This window comes from Podarcis erhardii, assembly GCF_964252035.2.
Source record: "Podarcis erhardii genome assembly, chromosome: 9".
Lineage (NCBI taxonomy): Eukaryota > Metazoa > Chordata > Lepidosauria > Squamata > Lacertidae > Podarcis > Podarcis erhardii.
This window is the reverse complement of record NC_138512.1, coordinates 64,613,253-64,638,075: the sequence shown is the minus strand read 5'-3', so window position 1 is coordinate 64,638,075 and position 24,823 is coordinate 64,613,253. Positions and strand designations below refer to the sequence as shown.

Genomic DNA, 24,823 nt, shown 5'->3' with positions numbered 1-24,823 from the left:
AATTTAAATAGAAACACTTGCAAGTACCAGATTGGCTTAGGATTTAAATATGTGATGTTATAGAATAATTTATCTAAAGTTAAAATGAAAAGCAAGAAAGATGTTAATTGATTAACATTAATTGGTGAGGTCCCTCCCATTGCTCTCCTAACCTGTTGCTGTATCTTCTTTCCTGAATGGTGGGTTTTTTTGGGTAGTTTCCTTTGCTGGGACAGCATGGCATGAATTTTAGCTTATTTTTATAATTTTATTGTTTATCTTTTTAATAATGTTTTATGGTCTTTTGTGTAAAGGCATGGACCTCACAAATTTAATAAACTTGATTGATTAAGTGAATTTTATGAGAAATGAGTTTTGGAAAACTTTTACAATGATATACATAGAAACTCAGCTAGGGGAATTTGAGGAAGTCACCAAAAAATGTTAGCAAAAGTGGAATTATTTTGTTTGTTTGTTTTTTGATGTTTGTTATAAAATTTGGAAAATCAATAAAAAAAAATTTGGGGAAAAAAACCTTGAAGGAAGGAGAGTCCACCACATTCCGAGGGTGTCTGCTCCACTGTCAAATAGCTCTTACTTTAAGAAAGTTCTTCTTGGTGCTTCGTCAGAATCTCTTTTCTTGTCACTTAGAATCATAGAGTTGGAAGAGACCACAAGGGCCATCGAGTCCAACCCCCTGCCAAGCAGGAAACACCATCAGAGCACTCCTGACATATGGTTGTCAAGCCTCTGCTTAAAGACCTCCAAAGAAGGAGACTCCACCACACTCCTTGGCAGCAAATTCCACTGTCGAACAGCTCTTACTGTCAGGAAGTTCTTCCTAATGTTTAGATGGAATCTTCTTTCTTGTAGTTTGGATCCATTGTTCCATGTCCGCTTCTCTGGAGCAGCAGAAATTCAATGATTTAGGTCTACTCTCCAGAGCAGGAGAAAACAAGCTTGCTCCATCCTCCATGTGACAACCCTTTAGATATTTGAAGATGGCTATCATCTCTCCTCTCGGTCTCCTCTTTTCCAGGTTATAGACCTGCAGGCTCTTCCTCCCTGCCCTACACAATGGTCTTCTAGAACCATCCTCGCCTCTACCTAAATTGGTCATCGTTCTCCAAGAACTGCAACTGATCCAAATGGGAAGGATAGCCCAGAGGAGGCCTTGTTAGTGCTGTGCTACAATTCTCCAAAGCTTGAGAAATGATGCTTCAATCAGCAATGCATTTTTAAAATGGCTTGGCAAGGCATAAGCGTCTCAGTCCTCATGAGAGCCAATTATTTCCCACCCTTCTAAAAGCCAGTTCTCCAGGGGTATTGTGTGTTTGCCAGCCAAACAGCAGTAATATAGTGGCTAAGTACTTTTGGTAAAGTAGGAAGAGTGCCAACAGAACAGTAAAAAATGCTTGTAAAGAAACAAAAGTATAGAATACCTTAAAAGTCCCTTAGGGATCAGTCTGGAGCTATAATTAGAGAGGAGTGGATCCCTGTCACTTTTAATAAAAAAATGCACCATGGCTGAGCCTTCTATTTACTCTTCAGTGGCATCTTCACAAATATCAAATGAGACAGCTGAATTATGAAGTTGAAGGACATTGCTCTGAACATGAAACAACAACTTTTCCTCTTCCTCTGTTGTGAATGAAGTGAAGGAATGAGATGAGAAGTGAGCCTAAGGGATGTTCCTAATCTCAGAAGCAAAATCCAGACATTGTGGCAAACTGTAGTTCAGGGAAACTGAACTACGGCTTGTCGTTACGTCCAATTGGACAAACCATGATTGGGAAACGGCTGGCTGAAAACATTGTTTTATTGTTTACCCAGTACTTTGGAAGCTCGATTCAGTCCAATATACCAAACCATGGCTAAGAAAAATGACACCTGATTTGACAAACCATTGTTTGTGATTGACTGGCAAAGCTGAATCAGAAACCATGGACTGAAGGATTGCAAAATGGATTACGCTAACTATGGTTTCTGTGATATCTGAATGTACAAACCATAGAGAAAGCTGCTGTTCACCTAAGACTGCTGAGCACGACAGAAAAAGAAAACAGATCAGCAGCACTAAGCCATAGTTTGCCTGTGTGTTTAGATGCTCCAGCCATGGTTTGGATTCTCAACTATGGTTGGTGCAATGTCTGAATTGGGTGGAAAAGATTCAGAACACCATGCTACACATGTATTCTCATAAGTAAGCACCACAGAATTTAATTGGTAAATGTGTAAAGGATTACAGCATTAAATTGAGTTTCCTTGAGTTCTGTCTAAGGAAGTAACAGGAGTGAGTCAAAGACTAATCATCTAATTTAGGTGTATGGGGGATGGGAGAATGGTACTAGCCCAGCCTGACTCCCTTCTCTCTTGTCTGATGCCATGCTGAAAACTGATTTTACAAACTTCCTTTGTTTGCAGACATCACTTGAAAAAATGTCCAAACCCACTGGGCGGGGGGCATGGAATTGGTTCCATAGTCCTTTGATTCCCAGACCATCTGTTCAATTACATTTTCCAACCAGATTCTGTCTAGCAATCCTCTTCCAATGACTTAGAGGTTTCTTGCTATCTGCATACTTTATCCCTTTCATCTTATTAGTGAACAGAACTAACCTGAAACCTAATCTCCAACAGACTTAATTGACAGTCTGAGGATTTCCTTGGTCATAACAACAATTTCCCTAATTAGCTCTATTTCAGTGGTAATTTGCACCTCATTGAGATAAGGAGCAGTTGCTTCTGGTAGGTGCTCAAGTAGAAAAATGCACCTGCCCTACATGGCCCTTTGATTCAGAAACAGGGAGAAGGCAGGGGGTCTCACCGACTTTTAAATATTTGGCAGTCTTATTTATTTCCAAATTTTATATCCTGTTATACCTTGTCCATCAGTACCTTATCATTGGTAAAGACAAGCAAGATCAATAAAAACAAAAAAGTGGGAGGAAATTAAAAGAATTAAAGAAATCCAGGAAACTAATGAACAAGAGAATCAAAATCTAACCATAGAAACAACATCGGCTCAGCTTTAAGCACTTCTCTAAAAAATAAAAGAAAGCAAGGTTTTTCCTCCCATCCTGAAGTATCTCTGTCTGGTGGGTTTCCCTAAGCAATGACAACTATTTCACAATGCTGGCACCACAACTGAAAAGGCCCTTCTTCTAGTAGACATGTGCCAGACCTCACAGGGTGTGTCTCCAATGCTGAATGGAGTGTGTGGGGAGGCACTTTCCATTGTACTATTTTCACTCACTGAAGCATCTCCTTCTAACAAGTGGGAGATGGCTACTGCTTACAAATTTCCTGTAGGCATCTGATGGGGCACCAAGAAAACAAAATGGTGGACCAGATACCCCTCTGGTCTGATCCAGCAGGGCTCCTCATGTGTTCTGACATCACTTCTGATGAAAATAGGTACACTTGCTTTGGCTGCAACAGTTCTTTGTGAGTGAAAGAAAAGGGGAAGAGTTCGCTAGCTGGTTAAGATTAAAAATATTTACTCCCACGTAGGTCCCACTGAAATTTATTATTTAATAAATGTCTGTACCACCTTCCAGAAATAAAATTCTTCCCCAAGGCCTTTCACACAAAATACCATTAATAAAATACAATAGGTGACCGGGGGGAAAACTTCTCAGTAAAGCAACTGCGTATGATTAAAACTAGTCATCCAGCATAAAAAATTACAGCATAATATATTCTTCCAAGACCACATCGCATTCTCAGATTCTCTGTCACAACTAGAAGCCAAGGCCCAAGGGAATCTGTGGCCCTTCAAATATTAACAGACTACAAATCCCATCAACACGCTGGCGGGGCCTGGTGGGAGTTGAAGTCCAACAGATTCTGGGAACCCAGAGAGTTCTCTACACCTGCTGTACAATTTTCAATGCCCGTTTAAAAATATCCAGGAGTGGGAGTGAGGTGGGGTGTTACTGCTGAGTAAACAGGTTTCAGTTTTGCACTGAGAGTTGTTCTCCATCTTTTACATTATCAACCACTGGGGCAGGTAGTTTCCCCCCTACTACGTGTGAACTCTTGTCAATGGCCAGCAAACTAATGAAACTCTTTCACACTCTAGGCAAGGCGTAGGGTTGGGTAAGCCACCACTTTGCAAAAGTGTGCAGGCAGAAAATGCTGCTGTGCCTAGTTAGCAACAAATAGTCTCTAAGGTCCTCAGCTTCACCAAAGGGGACTCTGCTAAAAAAATAGGCAGCATAAATATTACTTATGATAAATGTTACCGATGATGCCCTTGTGAAGTTTATTCTTAGCTCAGCGGTTCACATAATTTCCAAAGAAATGAAAGGCTCTGAAAGAACAGCCTCTTGTTTTTGGTTATATTTCAGATGTGGGAGAGCAGGTGGAGGAAGGAAGAAGCGAACCTCTTTGTGGCTTTCAAATGTCAGGGATAAATTGTTGTTTTGTGAACTCCTGATAACAGTCAAGCTATTCCACAGCTGGGACAACAGTATCTGCATTCTGCATTTAAAATGGACATGAAATGTCGGATTGGCCATTGTTCTATTTGTGTTGAGGTGACCTAGGCCAGGAGCATGACCGAAAAGGGACATCATTTCAGGAAATGGTCAGGGCAACAGATATTTGCAAACCTAAGAGCTGGGCTCAAGGACAGAAAAAGCGTCACACTGGCACAAAGAACACTGCATTTTTAACCTTATGTTAAACAGATATCTGAACAAATCAAAATTAGGAGTCCTCCATGTTGCCAGACTCCCAACTCCCATCAGACCTAGCCATTAGGGCAGACAGTCAGGGATGATGGGAGTTCTAGCCTAACATCAGAAGGCTACAGGTTCCTCATTCCTGATGTCAATAAAAACAAGGTGTCTTCTTCCTTGATCTACAAACCTGTGGTTGTGCTACAATGACTGTGCCTTGTTTTCCAGAAAAATGCTAAAGAGGCATTCAGCGTGGCTGGTGTAATTGGCCCTAACTGGCTCTCTGCTGGTCCTTTGCTTATACTCGCTACTTCAACCAATCCCCTTCTTCTGACTAGGTCATGGTCATAAGTAAGAGGTGACCCAATAACAAGATCAACTCTCATTGGCTCCCAATGGCTTTTCAATCAATGCCACAATCCATCCATTTTTATTTTATCCTAACCCTCCTGCAAGGGACGCAAGTGGCGCTGTGGGTTAAACCACAGAGCCTAGCACTTGCCGATCAGAAGGTCGATGGTTCGAATCCCCACGACGGGGTGAGCTCCCGTTGCTCGGTCCCCTGCTCCTGCCCACCCAGCAGTTCGAAAGCTCGTCAACGTGCAAGTAGATAAATAGGTACCGCTCTGGCAGGAAGGTAAATGGCGTTTCCGTGTGCTGCTCTGGCTCGCCAGAAGCGGCTTAGTCCTGCTGGCCACATGACCCGGAAGCTGTACTGGCTCCCTTGGCCAATAAAGCGAGATGAGCACCGTAACCCCAGAGTCGGCCACGACTGGACCTAATGGGCAGGGGTCCCTTTACCTTTACCTCTCCTGCAAACACCTCAGGATGACACAAATGTTTCTTCTCCCATTTATCCTCCTAGCCCAGGTTTGTGGCTGGGGCGGGTTTCGAATCCAGCTGTTCCTAGTCAAAGTTCAACACTCTGCATCACACGGGCTCTTTCCCAGTGTAGAAAAGAGCCTGGTGCAAAGCTGAATGAGCAACCTATGCCTGAAAGGGTTTTATATCACATTACCAATCCCTGAATCACCCAGCCTGACACAAATCTGATTAGAGCAGATCAGCACTGCATTAAAAAAATAAAATAAAGACTTCGAGGAATTTGATTACGTGGAAGTGAAAACACCAGAACGACAAGTGAATCAGGCCCAGTTAACATCCGCTTTTAGGAGCACGGAGTCTCATGCCACTAAAGTCTTGTTGCATCTCACCAGGGAAGCAATAAAAGCCATTTGCCCAAGCTTAGTTTGGGTTTTTAGATGGACACTAGCTCTTACTGAAGAGTGTGAGGTCGCGAGAAATGTTATAAGCATTTCCCAAGACTAAACCAATCCAATTAATTAATTCACTTTTTAATGATGCAACTGCCTCTCCCCCAGTAGAAGCACCGAAGGCTATTAACAGGAGATGAAGAAAACATCATGTACCAAACTGGGCACTATTATAAGGTCAAGGTAGCACTTTGTAGTTAAACATTCTCTAGAGCTGTATCTTTAAAAAAAAAGAGGAAGTGTAACTAAAATCGTTATGCAGGGTTAAGTGGTAAGAGAAGGTAATCAAAACAAGCCTGCAGTTCACCAGCCATTTATCTTGCGCTGGCAGACTTGAAATTAGACTTGTGAAAAAATAGGATTGTCAAGAGCAAGCAGTGGGTGGCAGGCTGTGAGGGCAAAGGGCACACAAACAGGTATGCAAACACACATTTCCCCTGGTAACAGTTGTCCGGATGTGAGCTGTTGAAAACAGGTGGAAATATGACTAAGTCAGAAAACACAAGGGTGCCGGGACTGATCAGATCCTCGAATATCCTGTCTTTGGGAATTACTAAATCCTATGCGATTAACTGAAGTTGCAAAACGTCTGCTGCTGGCAGCAATGGAACAACCTTTCCCTAAGGTTCGTCAGAAGGGTGAGGCATAAGCAGATCTTTCATCTGGGATTATTCCAAACCATGGAAAATGCCTGGTGTTGCAATTGCTTTTTCAAAGAGCTACCAAAACACACACACACACTTGTAAATCAAATAGCAAGCTGCTCCTTAAGAGAAATGGACAACAGGGGTGAGGATCCTGTCGACAGTGCAGACAAGGCGTATATAAGTATGTACATGCATTCATGCTTGCATGGGGCTTGAGGTCAATTCCACAGCTTCATTCTCTGAGTGAGGAAGAGATTCTTCGCAACTCTTGTCTGCAAAAGGTGTGAACATTAGTAGTGCATGCCTATCTCTGTTTAACTCAGTTGTAAGTCCCACTGATATAATGCTTACTCGGGGGTAAGTGTAACAGCCAAACCCTGTGCATGTTTATAGGAATGTTGCCTGGCAGCATATTTCTATGCACGCTTACTCAGATGCGAGCCTGATAAGTTCAATTGGATTCACCCCAGATTAAATATATATGGGACTGAAACCCCGACCCGCTATTCTGTGCTACTTTATGCAATGAAAGTTGGCTAGATTTTTTGGTTGTAAGTCGCTTTGAGTTGCCTTGAGCAAAATAAAGCGGCTAAACAACAACATGATACTGAAAATGTAAACTCAATCAAGTTTCTTCTACATCTCACCCAAATGCAACTGCTAAAATACAATGGTACCTTGGTTCTCAAACTTAATCCGTTCTGGAAGTACGTTCCTAAACCAAAGCGTTCCAAAATCAAGGCATGCTTTCTCATAGAAAGCAATGCAAAATGAATTAATCTGTTCCAGACTTTTAAAACCAACCCCTAAAACTGCAATTTGACATGAATTTTACTATCTAATGAGACCATTGACCCATAAAATGAAAGCAATAAATAACGTGGTTCCACACAGTCAAAACAAAAACAAAAAGAGCCGCAAAAACAAAAACGCAAAATAAATAGCAAAAACAGACAGACCTCTGCGTAACACTCAAAACGGAAGTGTGGCACTCAAAACAGAAGCGTAAAACTCAAAACTGAGCACGTTCGGCTTCTGAAAAAAAGTTCGCAAACCAGAACACTTACTTCTGGGTTTGCAGTGTTTGGGTTCCAAGTTGTTTGAGTACCAAGGCATTTGAGAACCAAGGTACTGCCAACACCCTCCTTGCCCCAGGTTTCTCTGCCTCCATTCTCCTTTTTCATCATGTTAGAAATACATAGCTGGTGCCTACAACTATCAAAACAAGAGGCTGCCTACAGCACTCTTTGCATATTGCACAAATAAAGTCCATCAGAGATCCTTTCATTGCTGCCCACTGATCAGCGCTCTTGAGATTCCACAGCATCATAAACAAGCCAGTCACAAGAGGCAGGAAAAAAGGCACAAACATCAGCTTACAAAGATCAACAGCAAAAACATCCTCAAAGGGTTGTGGGAGGGCATCCTTGTCTTACATAACAAGTTTTAACATCACAAAAACAGCACGTATTTGGGTGACAGGCAAGGGAGGTGGGAAATCAGCAGAGTTCGAAAGATAACAGTAGCTCCCTCGCCAACCTGGTAGTCCAAAACATCTGGTGGACACCACTGCCATCATCTCTGACTGTGTTGGCTGGGGCTGATGGAAGATGCAGTCTAGAACATCTGGAGAGGACTAGGTTGGGGAAGGGTGTGTTTACAGTATCCTTATTGTTGAGGTGCTCATCTTAAAAGCAAATACTGTAATTTGAATATGGTTCAAAATACAAAAACAACTTATCAATATCACCTGCATTTTGAAATGCATACACCACCAGCTCAATAGGTCACTGTGTGCCAAACCACAGCAGGAGGAGCAATGTGGCATATGAACCAGTTAGTCAGCCACCAGTTTATTAGTCAATGAAAAAAACACCTGCCTGGGTCATCCACTGTGATGATCTGCCATTGCAGTTACTTCCAGGTAGACTTAACTGCTTACCCAACACAGCAAATCTGAGTCAGGTATGTCAGGTACAAGGACAAGGAAATGGAGGTGTTAGAAATGTCTCAAATGTCTCCAATGTCTAATTCCGCGCCGTGGCTTAATTTTTGCTCCAAACCAGGAGCTTCTTTCAGGCAAGGAACTTACTGGAAACAGTTTGGTCCGAATACTGTGGCGAGGTTGGAAACAGTCATCTTGTTCTCTGAGTGATGATTGGCAACTCTCCTCAGGAATCGGCAGAGGAACTTAAGCAGGGAATAGTGGGGCTCAGGTAGCTGCCTCAGGAGTTCTCTCAAAGTGTTCACATTTGGGCTACAATTCTGGATGTCTGTCAGGAAGGAAAGAAGAAGACAGACAAGGTTATGGACACTCTGTGCTGAAAATCAAATACAAAACAGCACTAGTAGCACTAGTTGGAGGATGGATGGTGGCTAATGGATTGAGGTTGAATCCTGACAAGACAGAAGTACTGTTTTTGGGGGACAAGGGGCGGGCTGGTGTGGAGGACTCCCTGGTCCTGAATAGGGTAACTGTGCCCCTGAAGGACCAGGTGCGCAGCCTGGGAGTCATTTTGGACTCACAGCTGTCCATGGAGGCGCAGGTCAATTCTGTATCCAGGGTAGCTGTCTACCAACTCCACCTGGGACGCAGGCTGAGACCCTACCTGCCTGTGGACTGTCTCGCCAGAGTGGTGCATACTCTAGTTATCTCCCGCTTGGACTACTGCAATGCGCTCTACGTGGGGCTACCTTTGAAGGTGACTCGGAAACTACAACTAATCCAGAATGCGGCAGCTAGAGTGGTGACTGGGGGCGGCCGCCGAGACCACATAACACCGGTCTTGAAAGACCTACATTGGCTCCCAGTACGTTTCCGAGCACAATTCAAAGTGCTGGTGTTGACCTTTAAAGCCCTAAACGGCCTCGGCCCAGTATACCTGAAGGAGCGTCTCCACCCCCATCTTTCTGCCCGGACGCTGAGGTCCAGCGCTGAGGGCCTTCTGGCGGTTCCCTCATTGCGAGAAGCAAAGCTACAGGGAACCAGGCAGAGGGCCTTCTCGGTAGTGGCGCCTGCCCTGTGGAACGCCCTCCCATCAGATGTCAAAGAGATAAACAACTACCTGACATTCAGAAGACATCTTAAGGCAGCCCTGTTCAGGGAAGTTTTTAATCTGTGATATTTTAGTGTATTTTTGGTTTTTATGGAAGCCGCCCAGAGTGGCTGGGGAAACCCAGCCAGATGGGCGGGGTACAAATAATAAATTATTATTATTATTATTATTATTATAGTAAGGTGGCATTAGACTCGGGGACTGAACAAGCATATTGAGGAAGTACGTTGAGCAAAAGGTATATAAAAAGATATGTCACCACTTTAAAACAGCCATGGCTTTCCCCAAAGAATCCCAGAAAACGTAGTTTTTTAAGGATGCTTAGAGGAGACTCATTTTCTCCTCCCAGAGCTACAATTCCCTGGCTAGTTTAACAATCAATCCCTCTTCACAGAGAACTCTGGAAATTGCAGCTCTGTGAGGGGAATAGTGGTCTGGAAGTTAATCCTCAAAATACCAGGCTGCTCCTCAGCTTCCACACAACTTGACTGGAATCAGCCACCACCTGTCACAACTGCTGGAAGATGGGAATTAAACAATCCCAAGTTGAAAAGATATCTCCTGAAAACAAATTCTATCCTTATCGCGTCTCGTACTAGCTGCGTAACCAGACTGTGGCGTTCCTATATTTAATCTTTGGATGGAGACTAACAGAACCATGCCAACTACAGGAAGCCAATGTAATTTACACTGGGGTAAATTATCCTTGTGTAACCTTTCTCTTATCTTTAGACCCAAGCCCACTGCACCTATGGAAGAAATAAGAGACCCTCTGTTTGAGGTGTACTGCTGGGGTTCTCCTCCACCTAAAAGGTAAAAGGTAAAGGACACCTGGACAGTTAAGTCCAGTCAAAGGCGACTATGGGGTTGCAGTGCTCATCTCGCTTTCAGGCCGAGAGAGCCAGCGTTTGCCCACAGACAGCTTCCTGGGTCACGGGGCCAGCATGACTAAACCGCTTCAGGCACAACAGGACACTGCGACGAGTGCCAGAGTGCATGGAAATGCCGTTTGCCTTCCCGCTGCAGCGGTACCTATTTATCTACTTGCACTGGTGTGCTTTCGAACTGCTAGGTTGGCAGGAGCTGGGACAGAGCAACGGGAGCTTACTCTGCTGTGGGGATTCGAACCGCTGACCTTCTGATCAGCAAGCCCAAGGCGCTCAGTGGTTTAGACTGCAGCACCACCCGCTCCCACCTAGACTCAGGATGTATATATGTGTAAATAAACCGTATATTGCAAAGATGCCACAGTCTCCGCTGAGCCTCATTGTCCAAAAGGAAACACAAGACCCTGGTGCCTTGGAATCTCGCACCACTCAGAGACTGGGGTGGGGTGTAATACTGTGTTCCCAAATCAAACAAGCTGGAGAATCTGAGACAGGGACATGTGCCAAAGGGCGACCTGTCCTGACACGGGCCTGTGTCCTGCATGCTATGAGTGCCTATCAGATGACACGGCAGGACGTTCTTTTACGATGTTGCTCGCCTGTGGCTGGAGACTTGTGGCTATCTGGCTCCTGCACACCCTGTTTCACTCACTGAACTGAACAGCTGTGACATGGATATAATATCCTCCCTTTTAAAATAGAAGGGATGTACAAATAAAAACTAACAGGACAGGCCTTTTTACGGGCAGGCAGATACTAGCATTTATGCAAGTTCAACCCCCCAATATGCATTGCAGGGGGGGGGGGTGTGGACTAGATGATGCTCAGGGTTTCTTCCAGCTCTACAAATTCTATGATTCTGATGACAACGTGGAAATGTCAGCTTTTGGCAGGACGATACACTCAACCAGCTTAGAATCATAGAATCATAGAGTTGGAATAGACCACAAGGGCCATCAAGTCCAACCCCCTGCCAAGCAGGAAACACCATCAGAGCACTCCTGACATATGGTTGTCAAGCCTCTGCTTAAAGACCTCCAAAGAAGGAGACTCCACCACACTCCTTGGCAGCAAATTCCACTGTCGAACAGCTCTTACTGTCAGGAAGTTCTTCCTAATGTTTAGGTGGAATCTTTTTTCTTGTAGTTTGGATCCATTGCTCCGTGTCCGCTTCTCTGGAGCAGCAGAAAACAACCTTTCTCCCTCCTCTATGTGACATCCTTTTATATATTTGAACATGGCTATCATATCACCCCTTAACCTCCTCTTCTCCAGGCTAAACATGCCCAGCTCCCTTAGCCGTTCCTCATAAGGCATCGTTTCCAGGCCTTTGACCATTTTGGTTGCCCTCCTCTGGACCCGTTCCAGTTTGTCAGTGTCCTTCTTGAACTGTGGTGCCCAGAACTGGACACAGTACTCCAGGTGAGGTCTGACCAGAGCAGAATACAGTGGCACTATTACTTCCCTTGATCTAGATGCAATACTCCTATTGATGCAGCCCAGAATTGCATTGGCTTTTTTAGCTGCCGCGTCACACTGTTGGCTCATGTCAAGTTTGTGGTCAACCAAGACCTTACAAAGCACTTATATGTGCATCGCACTGAAATCTTAATCAGTGGTGGGGAACATCTGGGTCTTGTGGGGTGGGTCTAACTGAGCCCAGCAGAAGCCCCAGTTTGCCCCACAAGCCAAATGGAGCTGAACGCAACCCCTATTCGTATCAAGCGTCGATCAGGATTTCCAGAGTGCAGCTGATCCAGTTAGGGCTTGCATTTGATGTCAAATTTAAAGGGAGTCAAATGCACGCCCTGCTTGCAGAAGGAGTATCCCTCCAATGTTCCAGCTTGTCCCTTTAAAGCTGCTGTGTTCCTTTCCCCGTATCTGATGTCAGGAGCTATGTCAGGTGTAGGGCAGGTGAGTGTGATTGGGGGAAATCTATTTTAACAAAGGTCCTTTTCATCCCTTGAAAAACCAGCAATACAGTGGTACCTCAGGTTACATACGCTTCAGGTTACATACGCTTCAGGTTACAGACTCCGCTAACCCAGAAATGGTACCTCAGGATACTATTGCTTCAGGATAACTTTGCTTCAGGATGAGAACAGAAATTGTGCGGCAGCAGCGGGAGGCCCCATTAGCTAAAGTGGTGTCTCAGGTTAAAAACAGTTTCAGGTTAAGTGCGGACCTCCGGAACAAATTAAGTTCTTAACCCGAGGTACCACTGTATGTTCATCTTGTCCAGGATAAAATACTCTGTAGCCAAGGCAGCTGTAATCTTTAGTCAGTTGGCCCCAGCGAAGTCCAATTAAATAAATGTGGCTTTCCAATTTCTTTAAGTGTATCACCCTGGACAATACCATTCTCCTCCAAAACTCAACTCCATCTTCCCAACTGTTACTTGGAAGTTGGGAACATGCTAAGGACTTCATTTATTGAGGCTTCCTCATCTACTGTCTGGAACGTCCCCCCAACAGAGCCTCTAACCACAATTTGCCATCAGATCTGGATTGGCAGGCTACAATTATCTCCTTGCCTCTTGTGCAAAGAGTTCATCCATGGTGACCAAGATTCAATGGGGAAGTCTCTAAATTAACCATAGTTTTCCAGAATATGTAAGCTCTGGATGATAAAGGAGCTCACACGACCTCCCTGTGCAACTTCCTTTTCACATCTTAGGCACACAAGAGAGCTCAGCGCCGCATCTTTTCATAATGTTTAAAGTTGCTCCAATACCTTCAAACCACCTGATTCTGCAATGTGAGGGAGTTCAGCCAAGCCCTCTAACCTTGTTCCTAAATTACAACTTGTTTTATCTGTAAACAGTGCAGAAACGCATTATTACTCCTTGGCTGAACATTATTTCCAACACAGGAGCACTGTGTGCTTTGCTGAGTGGTAAGTATCTGGGATTTTTATGGCTACAAACAAGAAAGCATTCTTCTTCACAGCTAACCTTGATCTTATCACAACACAAGTTCAAGAGCGTGTGGCAAGCTGCGCTGGAAAAAGGATGAACCCGCCACCAAAAAACCAAAAACAGCTGACTGGCAAGCCATTTTTAGTGCAAAGCTATGCTCAAACGAAGGGCAGATGTCAGCAGTCGAACCCACTCATACTGGAAACTCTCTAGCATTTTACAAAAAGAGGAGTTTAAATATGTTCTGCCCATTAACCAAGAGGAATATAGCAAAGAGAGAGAAAGTGGAGTGTTTGGCTCAAAAACCATGACCTAGTTCTCACCGAGATGGTAAACCTGTTGCTGGACGGTAGCATGTTAACCCAGGGCTTCCCAAATCTTTTGAGCCCCTTGATGAGCTTATAAAGTTGCCATCAACCCAAATTCTTGGGAACGCAACTGAAACAAAGTCAACACTTCTTAATCAGAAATTACCATTATTCCAAAGCCTTTTTTTAAAAAAAAAAAAAAAAAAAAAAGCCTTCTTCAAGTTTCTCCAAGGCAGCCTGCTTTTGTATCTTTGGGGAAGGAAAAGAGGGGCGATAGAACTATTGTTTTGACATTTCAAAGAAATCTTTAGAAAGTGAATGTCTGCACCTTTACACATTTTGTAAAGCAATGAAGCTGCATGGTCTGAGGATACTGTGGAATCATCTTATTAAACACAATAGTTTTCAGTTGCAAGGGAGGTACACTCTGCCCATGCTCTTTATTTCTGAGGCTCACAGTCCTTTGAAAGCTTCATCCCCTCTGAACAGGACACCTGAGGGAAGGGATTCCACTGCCTTGCGATGGTGGTAGCTTTGGGGTGCTTCGCACTGGTAGAGGGCTAACTCTGCCTCATCCAAACCCCTCCACCCCAGCAGATTCACTGATTCATCTATGTCAGTATTGTGTACACCAGCCTTGCCCCTGCCAGATGTTGTGGATTACAGCTCCACTAGCTCCAGCTGGCCTGGTCAGTCTAAACTAATTGGGAGTGGCTCTCCAGATTTCAGATGTGAGTCTTTCCCAGTCTTACCTGGAGATACCAAGGACCAGACAAGAGACCTTTCTGCACACTCTTTATTGCTGAGCAACACCAACACACCTTTTACAGTGGTACCTCGGGTTAAGAACTTAATTCGTTCTGGAGGTCCAGTCTTAACCTGAAACTGTTCTTAACCTGAGTTACCACTTTAGCTAATGGGGCCTCCCGCTACCACTGCACCTCCGCGGCATGATTTCTGTTCTCATCCTGAAGCAAAGTTCTTAACCCAAGGTACTACTTCTGGGTTAGCAGAGTCTGTAACCTGAAGCGCCTGCAACCGGAGGTACCACTGTACTCATTTAGCGAAATTTGCTTCAGGAGTGGGGAAAGTACAGGAACTGACCCTCTTGTAATTCAGACTGGCCAAGTGTTCAGAGAAGCAAAGCAACCCAACTCAGTCACATAAATTTTATCCACTGACTAGCACAAGTTGTTTTTGCAGGACAACATTTTTTTCTTCTTCTGCGACTTGGAGTACAGTTGTACCTTGGATCCCGAGTGCCTTGCGAGTCCAACGCTTTGGCTCCCGAACACCGCAAACCTGGAAGTGAGTGTTCCAGTTTGTGAACGTTCTTTGGAATCCTAATGTCCGGCAGGGCTTCCGTGGCTATTGATTGGCTGCAGGAGCTTCCTGCAGCCAATCGGAAGCCGCGCCTTGGTTTCCGAACGTTTTGGAAGTTGAATGAATTTCCGGAACGGATTCCGTTCGACTTCTGAGGTACCACTATATACATGTTGCCATTTCCCATGGCAACTGCCCTGTTTAGGGGAAATGGTTAAAATAATAACACCAGCACCAACAGCTATAGATCTAGTGAACTCCACCAGAGATGTATGCTTGATGAAAAGATTGTCACCTTGATACAGGTGTATGAATTTGGGATGTGCTGCAGAAGTGATCACCCGATCAGGCAGCTCCCTCAAAAACAATTTCAGCAAACTGGCCGCTGAGCTGACATCGCCTTCCACAGGCAGCTTCACTTCCTTTCCGCTCTCGTACTTCCCTCGAAGCCGCTCCATGGTTTTCAGGTTGCCGTTCACCCTGAAAAGACCTTCCTGTTTCAGCCCTGTAATTACACATTAAAAAGGAGGAAGATAAATAAATAACTGGCACACCCGCTGCCCTGCTTTAAAAATAACATGGCCAGAGCAACCAATGGCAAATGCTAAACGTAACAAAAAAAAAAAAAAAGCCTAAGTCGGCTTTTAACTGTCTAGCAGTGAAAACGAGGGCCAAAAAAATGTAGGCCTGGGATAGACATACATGCACAACAAGGTGGTAAAGATCCAAGTGGGAGAATGGAACTGCCTCATTTCGAACTGTGAAGGGGGAAATATCACAATTCTGAATGCTCTCTTGTGTGGAAAAAAACACACACCCAACAAATAGGAAATTAGTGCAGTGGAGAACAGCCTGGTGACTATATATATATATATATTCCCTAAAATAATGTTTAGGGGTACTCTCATTTTGACTCAAGAAAATCACAATTTTATAGTTCAAATCGGAGAAAATAAATACAGTAAATGGACAAAAGTACAAATAGTCACAAAATGTTTAGAGGTATGCATACCCCTGCTTGCCCCTGGGAAAAAGCACTCTCTCTCTCTCTCTATATATATATAGGTGCCAGGGAAAAACATTCCTCTTCAACCAGGCCTTTGGCTGTTTAATATTCTACAGCCTTTTAAATGTGCCTGTGGGAAGGGGGGCTTATTGTTTTGCCATTTTGTTTTACTTATTTGCTTGTTTTCATCCTGTATTTTAATCTGTGAGCCATCCTGAGATCTTACGATGAAGGGCAGCATATAAATCTAATAAATAAATAAATAAATAAAGTAAAGAAAAAAACCCTTTGGTTGTTGTTTGGCCCTGACAAGAGCTACGTGTTTAGCCCACAGGAGTTCGCATCAAATGCCTCAAAAGGTCCTCAGCAGAAACCGGCCTCCACTAAAGCCTAGCAATCCTTCTCTGACATCTGCTGGAAAACAGGGCACATTGCAGAAAAACAAGATCCCTTTAAATCAGAAAGCTGAGAATTATTCACACACCATCAAACTTAAGACTACTTGCTTAGTTCTTTAACTTGCATGCACAAAAATATAAGCATTACGGAGCATTTAAGATTAGATTTATTTAATAATTATGTGAAATTTGAACCTGAACCTACTTAGTATGTTGGTGCTCTTAGATCCCCACTTTCTTCCATTTTAATTTTATTTCACTATTATTATTATTATTATTATTATTATTATTATTATTATTATTATTATTTTTAAGCTCCAAGGAGCTTAAAGCTCCAAGGAGCTTTATATTTAAGCTCCAAGGAGCTTAAAGTGGTATACACGATTCTCCACCTCTCCATTTCATCTTTACAACAGCCCTGTGAGGTAGGTTAGGCTAAGAGATGGTGACTAGCCCAGCGTCAGCCAGTGAGCTTCATGGCTGAGTGGGGATTCGAACCCTGCTCTCCCAGGTCCTGGTCCAACACTCTAACAACGTTACAGCACACTGGCACCCTTAGATCTAACCATGACACCACACTGGCTTCAGGAAGTCTGCATTAGAGCATGACAATCAGGGGGCTTTGAAAATCACCGCAGAGATCAACACCCAGGCTTGGTCTGAAGACACATGAGGCAGCCCCCTTGCACACGATAAGCAAGTCTGGGTGTTGACAGTGTCTGTCCAGACTATCTTGAGTACCAGGATGGAAGAAAGTCAGAATAGAACTGTTCCACGTAAAATGAAATAAAATATACACATGCATCTACACCACAGACTTGAGCTTTCAGATCAGCTATTACAGTCGTACCTTGGCTCCTGAATGCCTTGGGAGTCGAACGTTTCGACTCCCAAACGATCGAAAACCGGGAGTGAGTGTTCCGGTTTTCGAACGTTCTTTTGGAAGCTGAACATCCGACAGGGTTTCCAATTGGCTGCAGGAAGCTCCTGTAGCCAATCAGAAGCCGGGCTTTAGAAGCGGAAAGTTTTGGAAGTCGAACGGACTTTCAGAGCGGATTTGTGCCAATACGTTCACACAAAACATGCACAGAGGTTACACAATGTCCCCTGTTAATTGAGCGTTCCTCTTGAAATGTTCTCAGAAAGTTATACAACAATACCAGATAGTGGCTGTTATTCCACACTTCCCGGGGGCAATTTCCCACCATTTTTTTATTTGACTTTTTGCAGCGACGAGATAATTGTTCAAGAAAGTGTGTGGTGATGACGGCCAAATCTTATGCAAACCAACAAACAGTGTCCCTGGAAGAACCCTGAACTTAGTTTAGGAGTTTTCTTTTAAGGGGAAACGCAGTCCTAAGAGGGCGCCTGGGGTCTCTAATAGACACTTCCCAGAATCACCAAACTACAATTCCCAGCATTCTCTGGAAGTAGGTGGGAAGAGAGAGCCAATAGAAGTTACAGACTGAGATAAAATGCATTTACACATTGAGAGTACAGGCAGCCCCTTAAAGCAAGAGCGAGGAACCTGCAACTCTCCAGAATTTGTGGGACTCCAACTGCCACCTTGAAGCAGAAATCCCAACAGAAGGCGAGACAGGAAGCTGAGTTCTTGTTCTGATTTACTGTATGTAAGCTGCTCTGGGGGCCCTTTTGGCTGGAGAGTTGGGTCCAAATGCCCGAAGTAAGAAAATAAATAATCTTGTGAACCGCCCCCAGATCTTTTGATGAAGGATGGTATATACATTAAATTAATAATAATAAGCCCCCACCAGTCCCAGTCAACATGGCCTATGGTCAGGGATAATAATAATAATAATAAATTGTATTTATACCCCACCCTCCCCGGCCAGAGCCGGGCTCAGGGCAGCTAACGTCAATAAATTTTCAGTAAAAACATAATAAGAAAAAAAGAACACAATTTAAAATACAGGTTTAAATGCAATTTAAAATGCAGCCTCATTTTAAAAGTCAAAACCATACGGTGAAGGAAACATAAGGGTCAGACTGAGTCCAAACCAAAGGCCAGGTGGAACAGCTCTATCTTGCAGGCCCTGTGGAAAGATGTCAAGTCCTGCAGGGCCCTAGTCTCTTGTGACAGAGTGTTCCACCAGGTCGGGGCCAGTACTGAAAAAGCCCTGGCCCTAGTTGAGACCAACCTAACCACCTTGCAACCTGGGACCTCCAAAATGTTGTCATTTGTGGACCTTAAGGTCCTCCGTGGGGCATACCAGAAGAGGCGGTCCCGTAGGTACGTGGGTCCTAGGCCGCATAGAGATATGTAAGCTCTGCAACATCTGGTGGGCCACATGTTCGCTACCTGTACCTTAAAGATAAACCTTTCTTTTCCCCTTTTTCCAACAAGGAGGGTTCCGCTAGCAGCTTACCATGCAAAGTCAGGTATTCAACAATCTCCCACACGACGGCCGGGACTCCGTTCTTGCTCAGTCCCTGCTGCTGAAGTTCATGCAGGCTTACACCAAACACCTTCTGGCAGGCAGCTCCCCTCTGGCCACTCAGTGGGGCTGCCGCAATCTTCTTCATGTCTTCTTTCAGCCTGACAGCGGATTTGCTTTGCTTGAAAGAGCACAGAAAGAGGGAGCAGTCGGTCATCGTGACAATAGGGGGCTGCATGGTGGCTCTACGAAAGGAAAGCTGAGCATTCAAAGGCAGGCCTTTCGGGTTTTAAATTCTCAACAAAAACAAACAAAACCCGGCGGAGAGGAATTCTTCCGAAAAGATCTGGGACGGAAACATGCACACACAGGGAGAGACTGAAAAGGGAAAAAGAAAGTCAGAGGAGGAGGAGCCTGGAATACGTAGCCGAGCAACAGAGTGGATAACTTGGAAGTCTCCAAGCTGCATCGCCAGAGCAACTGTGGGTGGAGCAGAAACGAGAGACACGCTCTATGAATGGAAGCCGTTCTTCTCTGAAACATCAGGGTAAACATAGAGGTAAATAGCCGAATGGCCTGGCAGAGTAACCAGACACTGAGAAATGGATTTCTGCCACAGCGGAAGAGCAGCAGCGCTGTTTACAAGCTGGATTTTTCCTAACAGCCTTGCTGGTTCAGGCCAATAGCCCATCCAGTCCAGAATCATCTGGACCGATGACCCCCCCCCCAACTTTTCCAGTTAAAATATAGAGTTTGGGATATACTCGCTTTATAAGACTACCCCTCTTCCAATGCACACCAAATAAAAATTAAAAAAACAATCTCCAGTCCGGCTCGGAAATCCGCTCCACTACCCAGGGGCCGGAGGCTTCTGGGGCCAATTTTCAAGCATATTTCTGCTTCATCTAGAGAGCTTGGTGTCCTCTGATTTAATTTGCTGTCGTTTTATCCTTTGGTGGGGAGTTGCTGCAGGAGCTGCTGCTGTAGCCGGCATATAAGACGACCCCCGACTTTTGAGTAGATTTCCCTGGGTTAAAAAGTAGTCTTATACGCCAGAAAACACAGTATCTATCTATCTATCTATCTATCTATCTATCTATCTATCTATCATCTATCATCTATCTATCATCTACCTATATCTATCTATCTATCTATCTATCTATCTATCTATCATCTCCTTGGGCTGGTTAGTCTATAAAATTTTATCTGTTTGTTTTCTGGAAGATAGAGCAAGCTTGTTTTCTCCTGCTCTGGAGGGTAGGACTCGAACCAATGGCTTCAAGTCACAAGAAAGGAGATTCCGACTAAACATTCAGAAAAACTTTCTGACAGCAAGAGCTGTTCGACAGTGGAACAGACTCCAACAAGAGGTGGCAGACTCTCCTTCCTTGGAGGTTTTTAAGGAGAGGTTGGATGGCCACCTGTCATGGATGCTTCAGTTGATATTCCTGCATCACAAGGGGGTTGGGCTAGATGACCCTTGGGGTCCCTTCCAACGATTCTGAGAGTCAAAGCTAAAATGTGGATGTTTAACAGAAAAATAGCAGTGTGCGTTATTTTTAACACTGCTAGCTGGCATGTATCAAAAACAGCTTCCTCCATCACTACCTGTTGCGATATATCCTCCATTCACACATCTCCCAAGGATGTCCCATTGGTAATTCAATGAAGCGCTATATGACATTCATTTTAAAACTGGGCTGCATAGCGCAAATGTTCCAGGGAACATTATGCCTGGTGAAAGGCCTCTTGTAGCTCTTGGAGCCGTGCTATGAGGCCACCTGATAATCGTGTTCATCCTAGCATAAGGTTCTGCCACTTTTACTGCATTCCTTCTTCAAGGGCTTGCAGAGCAAAGGGGTTCTGCTTGGTGAGCTGTGTGGTCCTGCTCTAAGCCACTATATAAACATAACTTTACCAGCTTTCTACTCCTGAAATGATGCACGGGGCGGGGGGGGGGGGACGACAACTATTTAAGTTCCAAAGAAGCCAGCCAAGATTCCCACTCCTAATAAAACTTGTTTTAAGAATGAAGGTGGCCATCCTATTACAGTGGTACCTCTGGTTGCGAACGGGATCCGTTCCGGAGCCCCATTCGCAAAATGAGCAGAACGCAACCTGCATCCGTGCGGGTCGCGATTTGCCGCTTCTGTGCATGCGCGTGACATCATTTTGAGCGTCTGCACATGCGTGAGCGGCGAAACCTGGAAGTAACCCTTTCCAGTACTTCCGTGTCGCTGCGGGACGCAACCTGAAAAGATTTAACCTGAAGCAAACGTAACAAGAGGTATGACTGTACACATTTACCTTGGGAGTTAAGCCCCACTGAACTCAAAAGTGGCTGGCTTCCGCACAGACTTCAGAGAACTACACTGCTAACCTGTCCTTTCGAACATGAAAAATGGGAAAGGTTCAAAAGCGAAACATGCAAGACTCAAGAAATGGAAAAGGCAGACAGTGCGTACTAATTCTTTTAATGTTATTTATTTATGTGCATTCAGAAAAAAGCAGAGAGGGGAGCACATGGTCTTCTGCCTACCCATCTGCTAAATCCACTAAATCTCTAGTGCCTACAAAATAGGCAAAATATATGCATGGAACAGCAAATCCTTCCCTCTGAAACATCCATCTTGGAATGTTAGTTAAAAAGAATAAAATAGTGTACACATTATCAATCCTGCCTCACAGTGCTGCAGGAGGAAGTTGAATCTCGCTTGTTTCTTCATTGTTTAAAAAATGCCTTTAAATCTGCACATTTATCTGAGCGGCTCCAATTTTTAAACACAGCTTCAAACTTACCCATATTGGTGGCAAACATGCACGTACTTGCTTAGGAGCAAAACCTTTTTTAGAGGGAAGACTGCAGGCATGATCACTAACAGAGAAGACATAACACAACAGAAAGCCCTACTCTGGAAAAAAATGGGTTTGTTTGTTTATTTTACATGCAAACCTGGCACTTATACAATGACTTTAAATGAAAAATAAACCAAGAACTGCAAAGTGCTTAACTACAAGCTACTGAAACAATTTCGGGAAATAGTTATAAACAAAATAGAAGTTGTGGTGCAAAAATAGATTTTTAAAAATACTACTGGAACTGCAGTTCTATACATTGGGTGGGGGGACGGGACTGAGGCCCAATGAATTCAGTGACATTTACTTTTGAGTCTATGCATAATTGTGCTGCTGATCAAACACCCAGAATCTAAACAACATCAACCCCCCCCCAAGTCTCTTCATCAAAACGAAGGAGGCAAGCTACATCTCCTAGGTGGAATTGCTGTACAATTATTTTCGAATCACGTAGATTATAAAATAAGAGAGGCAGAGAAGGGCTGACTTTTGAGGCTGAGAAATAACAGCAGAAACGGAATGAACTGAACATAAGCTTAACACTGGAAAAACAAAATGCTTTTTATACACGTCTAACCAATGTTTGGTTTTTCATCTCTTCTCTATATGCCCCCCCCCAATCCATGGCTCCGATGTTATTTATTCTGTTTTGCACCTATTAAAAAATGCCCCCAAAATTACACACACACACACACACACACACACACAAAACCTGGAAGTCCCCCACATTGTAAGACAACAGATCTAGACACACCGACTGACTAAACCACTTTATTGCACCATTCAAAATGTTAGACTGAGCTCAATATTCCCCCCTCCCCCCACGTCGTGGGTGGGCGCAGAGAGAGAGAGCGCGCGCGCAGGCACCCATTTGCGCGCAATTGCGCACCCATTTGCAAGAGAGAGCCTCCCTCGGTTTCCCCGCGCAGCCCGCCGCCTCGTACTCACACAGATGGCTAATGCGCCTGCCCCCATTCTCTCCGGAGTGTCTGAAAGAAGTAATGAAGATAGGATGAAGGCATTAAGCAGACTGCTGGAGACTCAAGGCAAAGCCTCCCTCCCGAGACACGGAAAGCTTTCTTCCAACTTTGCCTTCTGCTGCGGCTTCGCGGGAGAAAACAAAACAAAAACAAAAACAGCAGCTCTCAAGCGTTTCCCCCAAAACTTTTCGAGCTCTCCTTCCTGCTTTGCATGCACATGGCTGGAATCAAGACCCTGGAACTGAAATCTGAGCCAGCGACTCTTGCATTGGCGGACTGGGAAGGGTCATGTGACCCGGGACTTAAGAGTCGCCAACGTCTTGCCACTTCCAAGGATTTCGTGCAAGGAAGGAAGCTGGTCTGAAGGCGTCTGCCAGCAAAGCCACCCCACTCCCGGCTGCTTCCTTTACAGGGCTCTGAGATATCCTGATTTCGGGCCACAAGATGCTGATTTCCTCTACCACCATCACCTTTTGTTGTTGTTGTTTAGTCTTTTAGTCGCGTCCGACTCTTCGTGACCCCATGGACCAGAGCACGCCGGGCACTCCTGTCTTCCACTGTCTCCCGCAGTTTGGTTAAACTCATGTTGGTAGCTTCGAGAACACTGTCCAACCATCTCTGTCCTCTTCTCCTTGTGCCCTCCATCTTTCCCAACATCAGGGTCTTTTCCAGGGAGTCTTCTCTTCTCATGAGGTGGCCAAAGTATTGGAGCCTCAGCTTCACGATCTGCCCTTCCAGTGAGCACTCAGGGCTGATTTCCTTAAGAATGAATCGGTTTGATCTTCTTGCAGTCCATGGGACTCTCAAGAGTCCACCTTTTGGACTGATCCAATTCCTGTGTGAAGATTTCATTTCTTCTGCCAACTCACCCAAGCCTATTCATTTTCTAAAGGATGTAAGGAAAGCTCTGTTGGATCTACCGGGGCCACACTTATCAGCGGTGCTGTTCCACGGTGCTTCTGCCTGGATAGGTCTTCAAAATACCGATTGCATGCATTGGGCTAGGACCAGGGGGATCAGGGTTCAAATCTCTACTCAGCCACAAAACTCATGGGACCACCTTGGGCCAGTCAATGTCTCTCAGCCTAATCCACTCCACTGGGTTCTTCTGGACAGGGGGTGGAATGAGGAACGGAAGAACCACCTTTGCTGCCTTGAGCTCCCTGAATGAAAGGAGCGATATAAATTTAAGAGTGAATAAAGTCCTGAACCCCCGGCAAACCTGGAGACAAGTCCCCACTGGCGTATACACTCACACTTTGCTCCTGGAAAATCCAAGGCAAGGTCCATCAACGTGAGAAGTTAAGCAGACAGAGCAACTCAGCTCTGCTTCACTTTTATACCTTGAATCTTGATTGCAGCATCTGGGCTTGATGAGGCACGTGACCCTCACCTGTCCTGAGCCTGAGAAATCACACACCTCCTCCCAGAGCTAGCAAGCCTCACCTGGCCAGCTAGGGAGCTGGGCTGTGAGCCCTTGCCTGTCTCAGCCTCCTAGAGCAGGCACGTCCAGCTTCCAAGAGGTTGCGATCTACTCCCACTGTAAAAAAACAACAACTGGCAGTTATCCACCCATTGGATTGACCAGAGTTGTTGTTTTTCTTTCGGGGGTGGGGATGTTATCAGGGTATCGCGATCGACCACGATTGACCAAGGACACTACGCAATCGACCGGTAGATCACGATCGACCTGTCGGACATCCCTGTAGCCAGACAATTATAAATAGTTCAGTAGCCATCTTCATTTATACATAACATAACTTTATGACCACTGCTCCATAGCAGTCGTCGTTATACAATTCCATTCACCATATCAGTGGGTTTATGAAGCATTTCTGTATCCTTCTGCTGTGTTGAAGATTTCCACGAAACAGTGGGTATACCCAGAATTACTGTTCACTATGTCTGTTTGCGGTCCACTTCGGCAGTGTTGGACGTCACTAAACACAGCTTTTCGGCTTGTTGTTACCAGATCTGACGCATTGCTTCTTTCAGAGACTTGCATAGCCCACAAAGACTTTCAGAGACTTATAAGACTTATGTTTATTTGGTTCTATGTTTTCTAAAGAACCCATCAAGAGTGCATATTTTGTGACTTTCAGAGATTTATA

The 24,823-nt window shown here is 44.6% G+C and overlaps 1 protein-coding gene across 2 annotated transcripts in view; it reads right to left on the bottom strand.

Moving 5' to 3' along the window:
* The window catches only part of FAM13A (family with sequence similarity 13 member A), a 132,714-nt gene extending 109,840 nt beyond the window's left edge, over nucleotides 1–22,874 (bottom strand). Inside the window, exons 1-4 of one of the 2 annotated variants that reach the window (XM_081876714.1) lie at nucleotides 22,681–22,874; nucleotides 18,868–19,057; nucleotides 15,372–15,581; nucleotides 8,678–8,858 (exon numbers count right to left, since the gene is read on the bottom strand). In XM_081876714.1, the coding sequence (XP_081732840.1) occupies nucleotides 8,678–8,858; nucleotides 15,372–15,581; nucleotides 18,868–19,057; nucleotides 22,681–22,707 (608 nt within the window). In that variant the 5' untranslated portion in view covers nucleotides 22,708–22,874. Of the gene's footprint in view, nucleotides 1–8,677; nucleotides 8,859–15,371; nucleotides 15,582–18,867; nucleotides 19,234–22,680 lie in introns of those variants that run through there. The other variant, XM_081876713.1, reaches the window with a different exon arrangement.
* Between the last annotated feature and the right edge of the window lie 1,949 nt (nucleotides 22,875–24,823).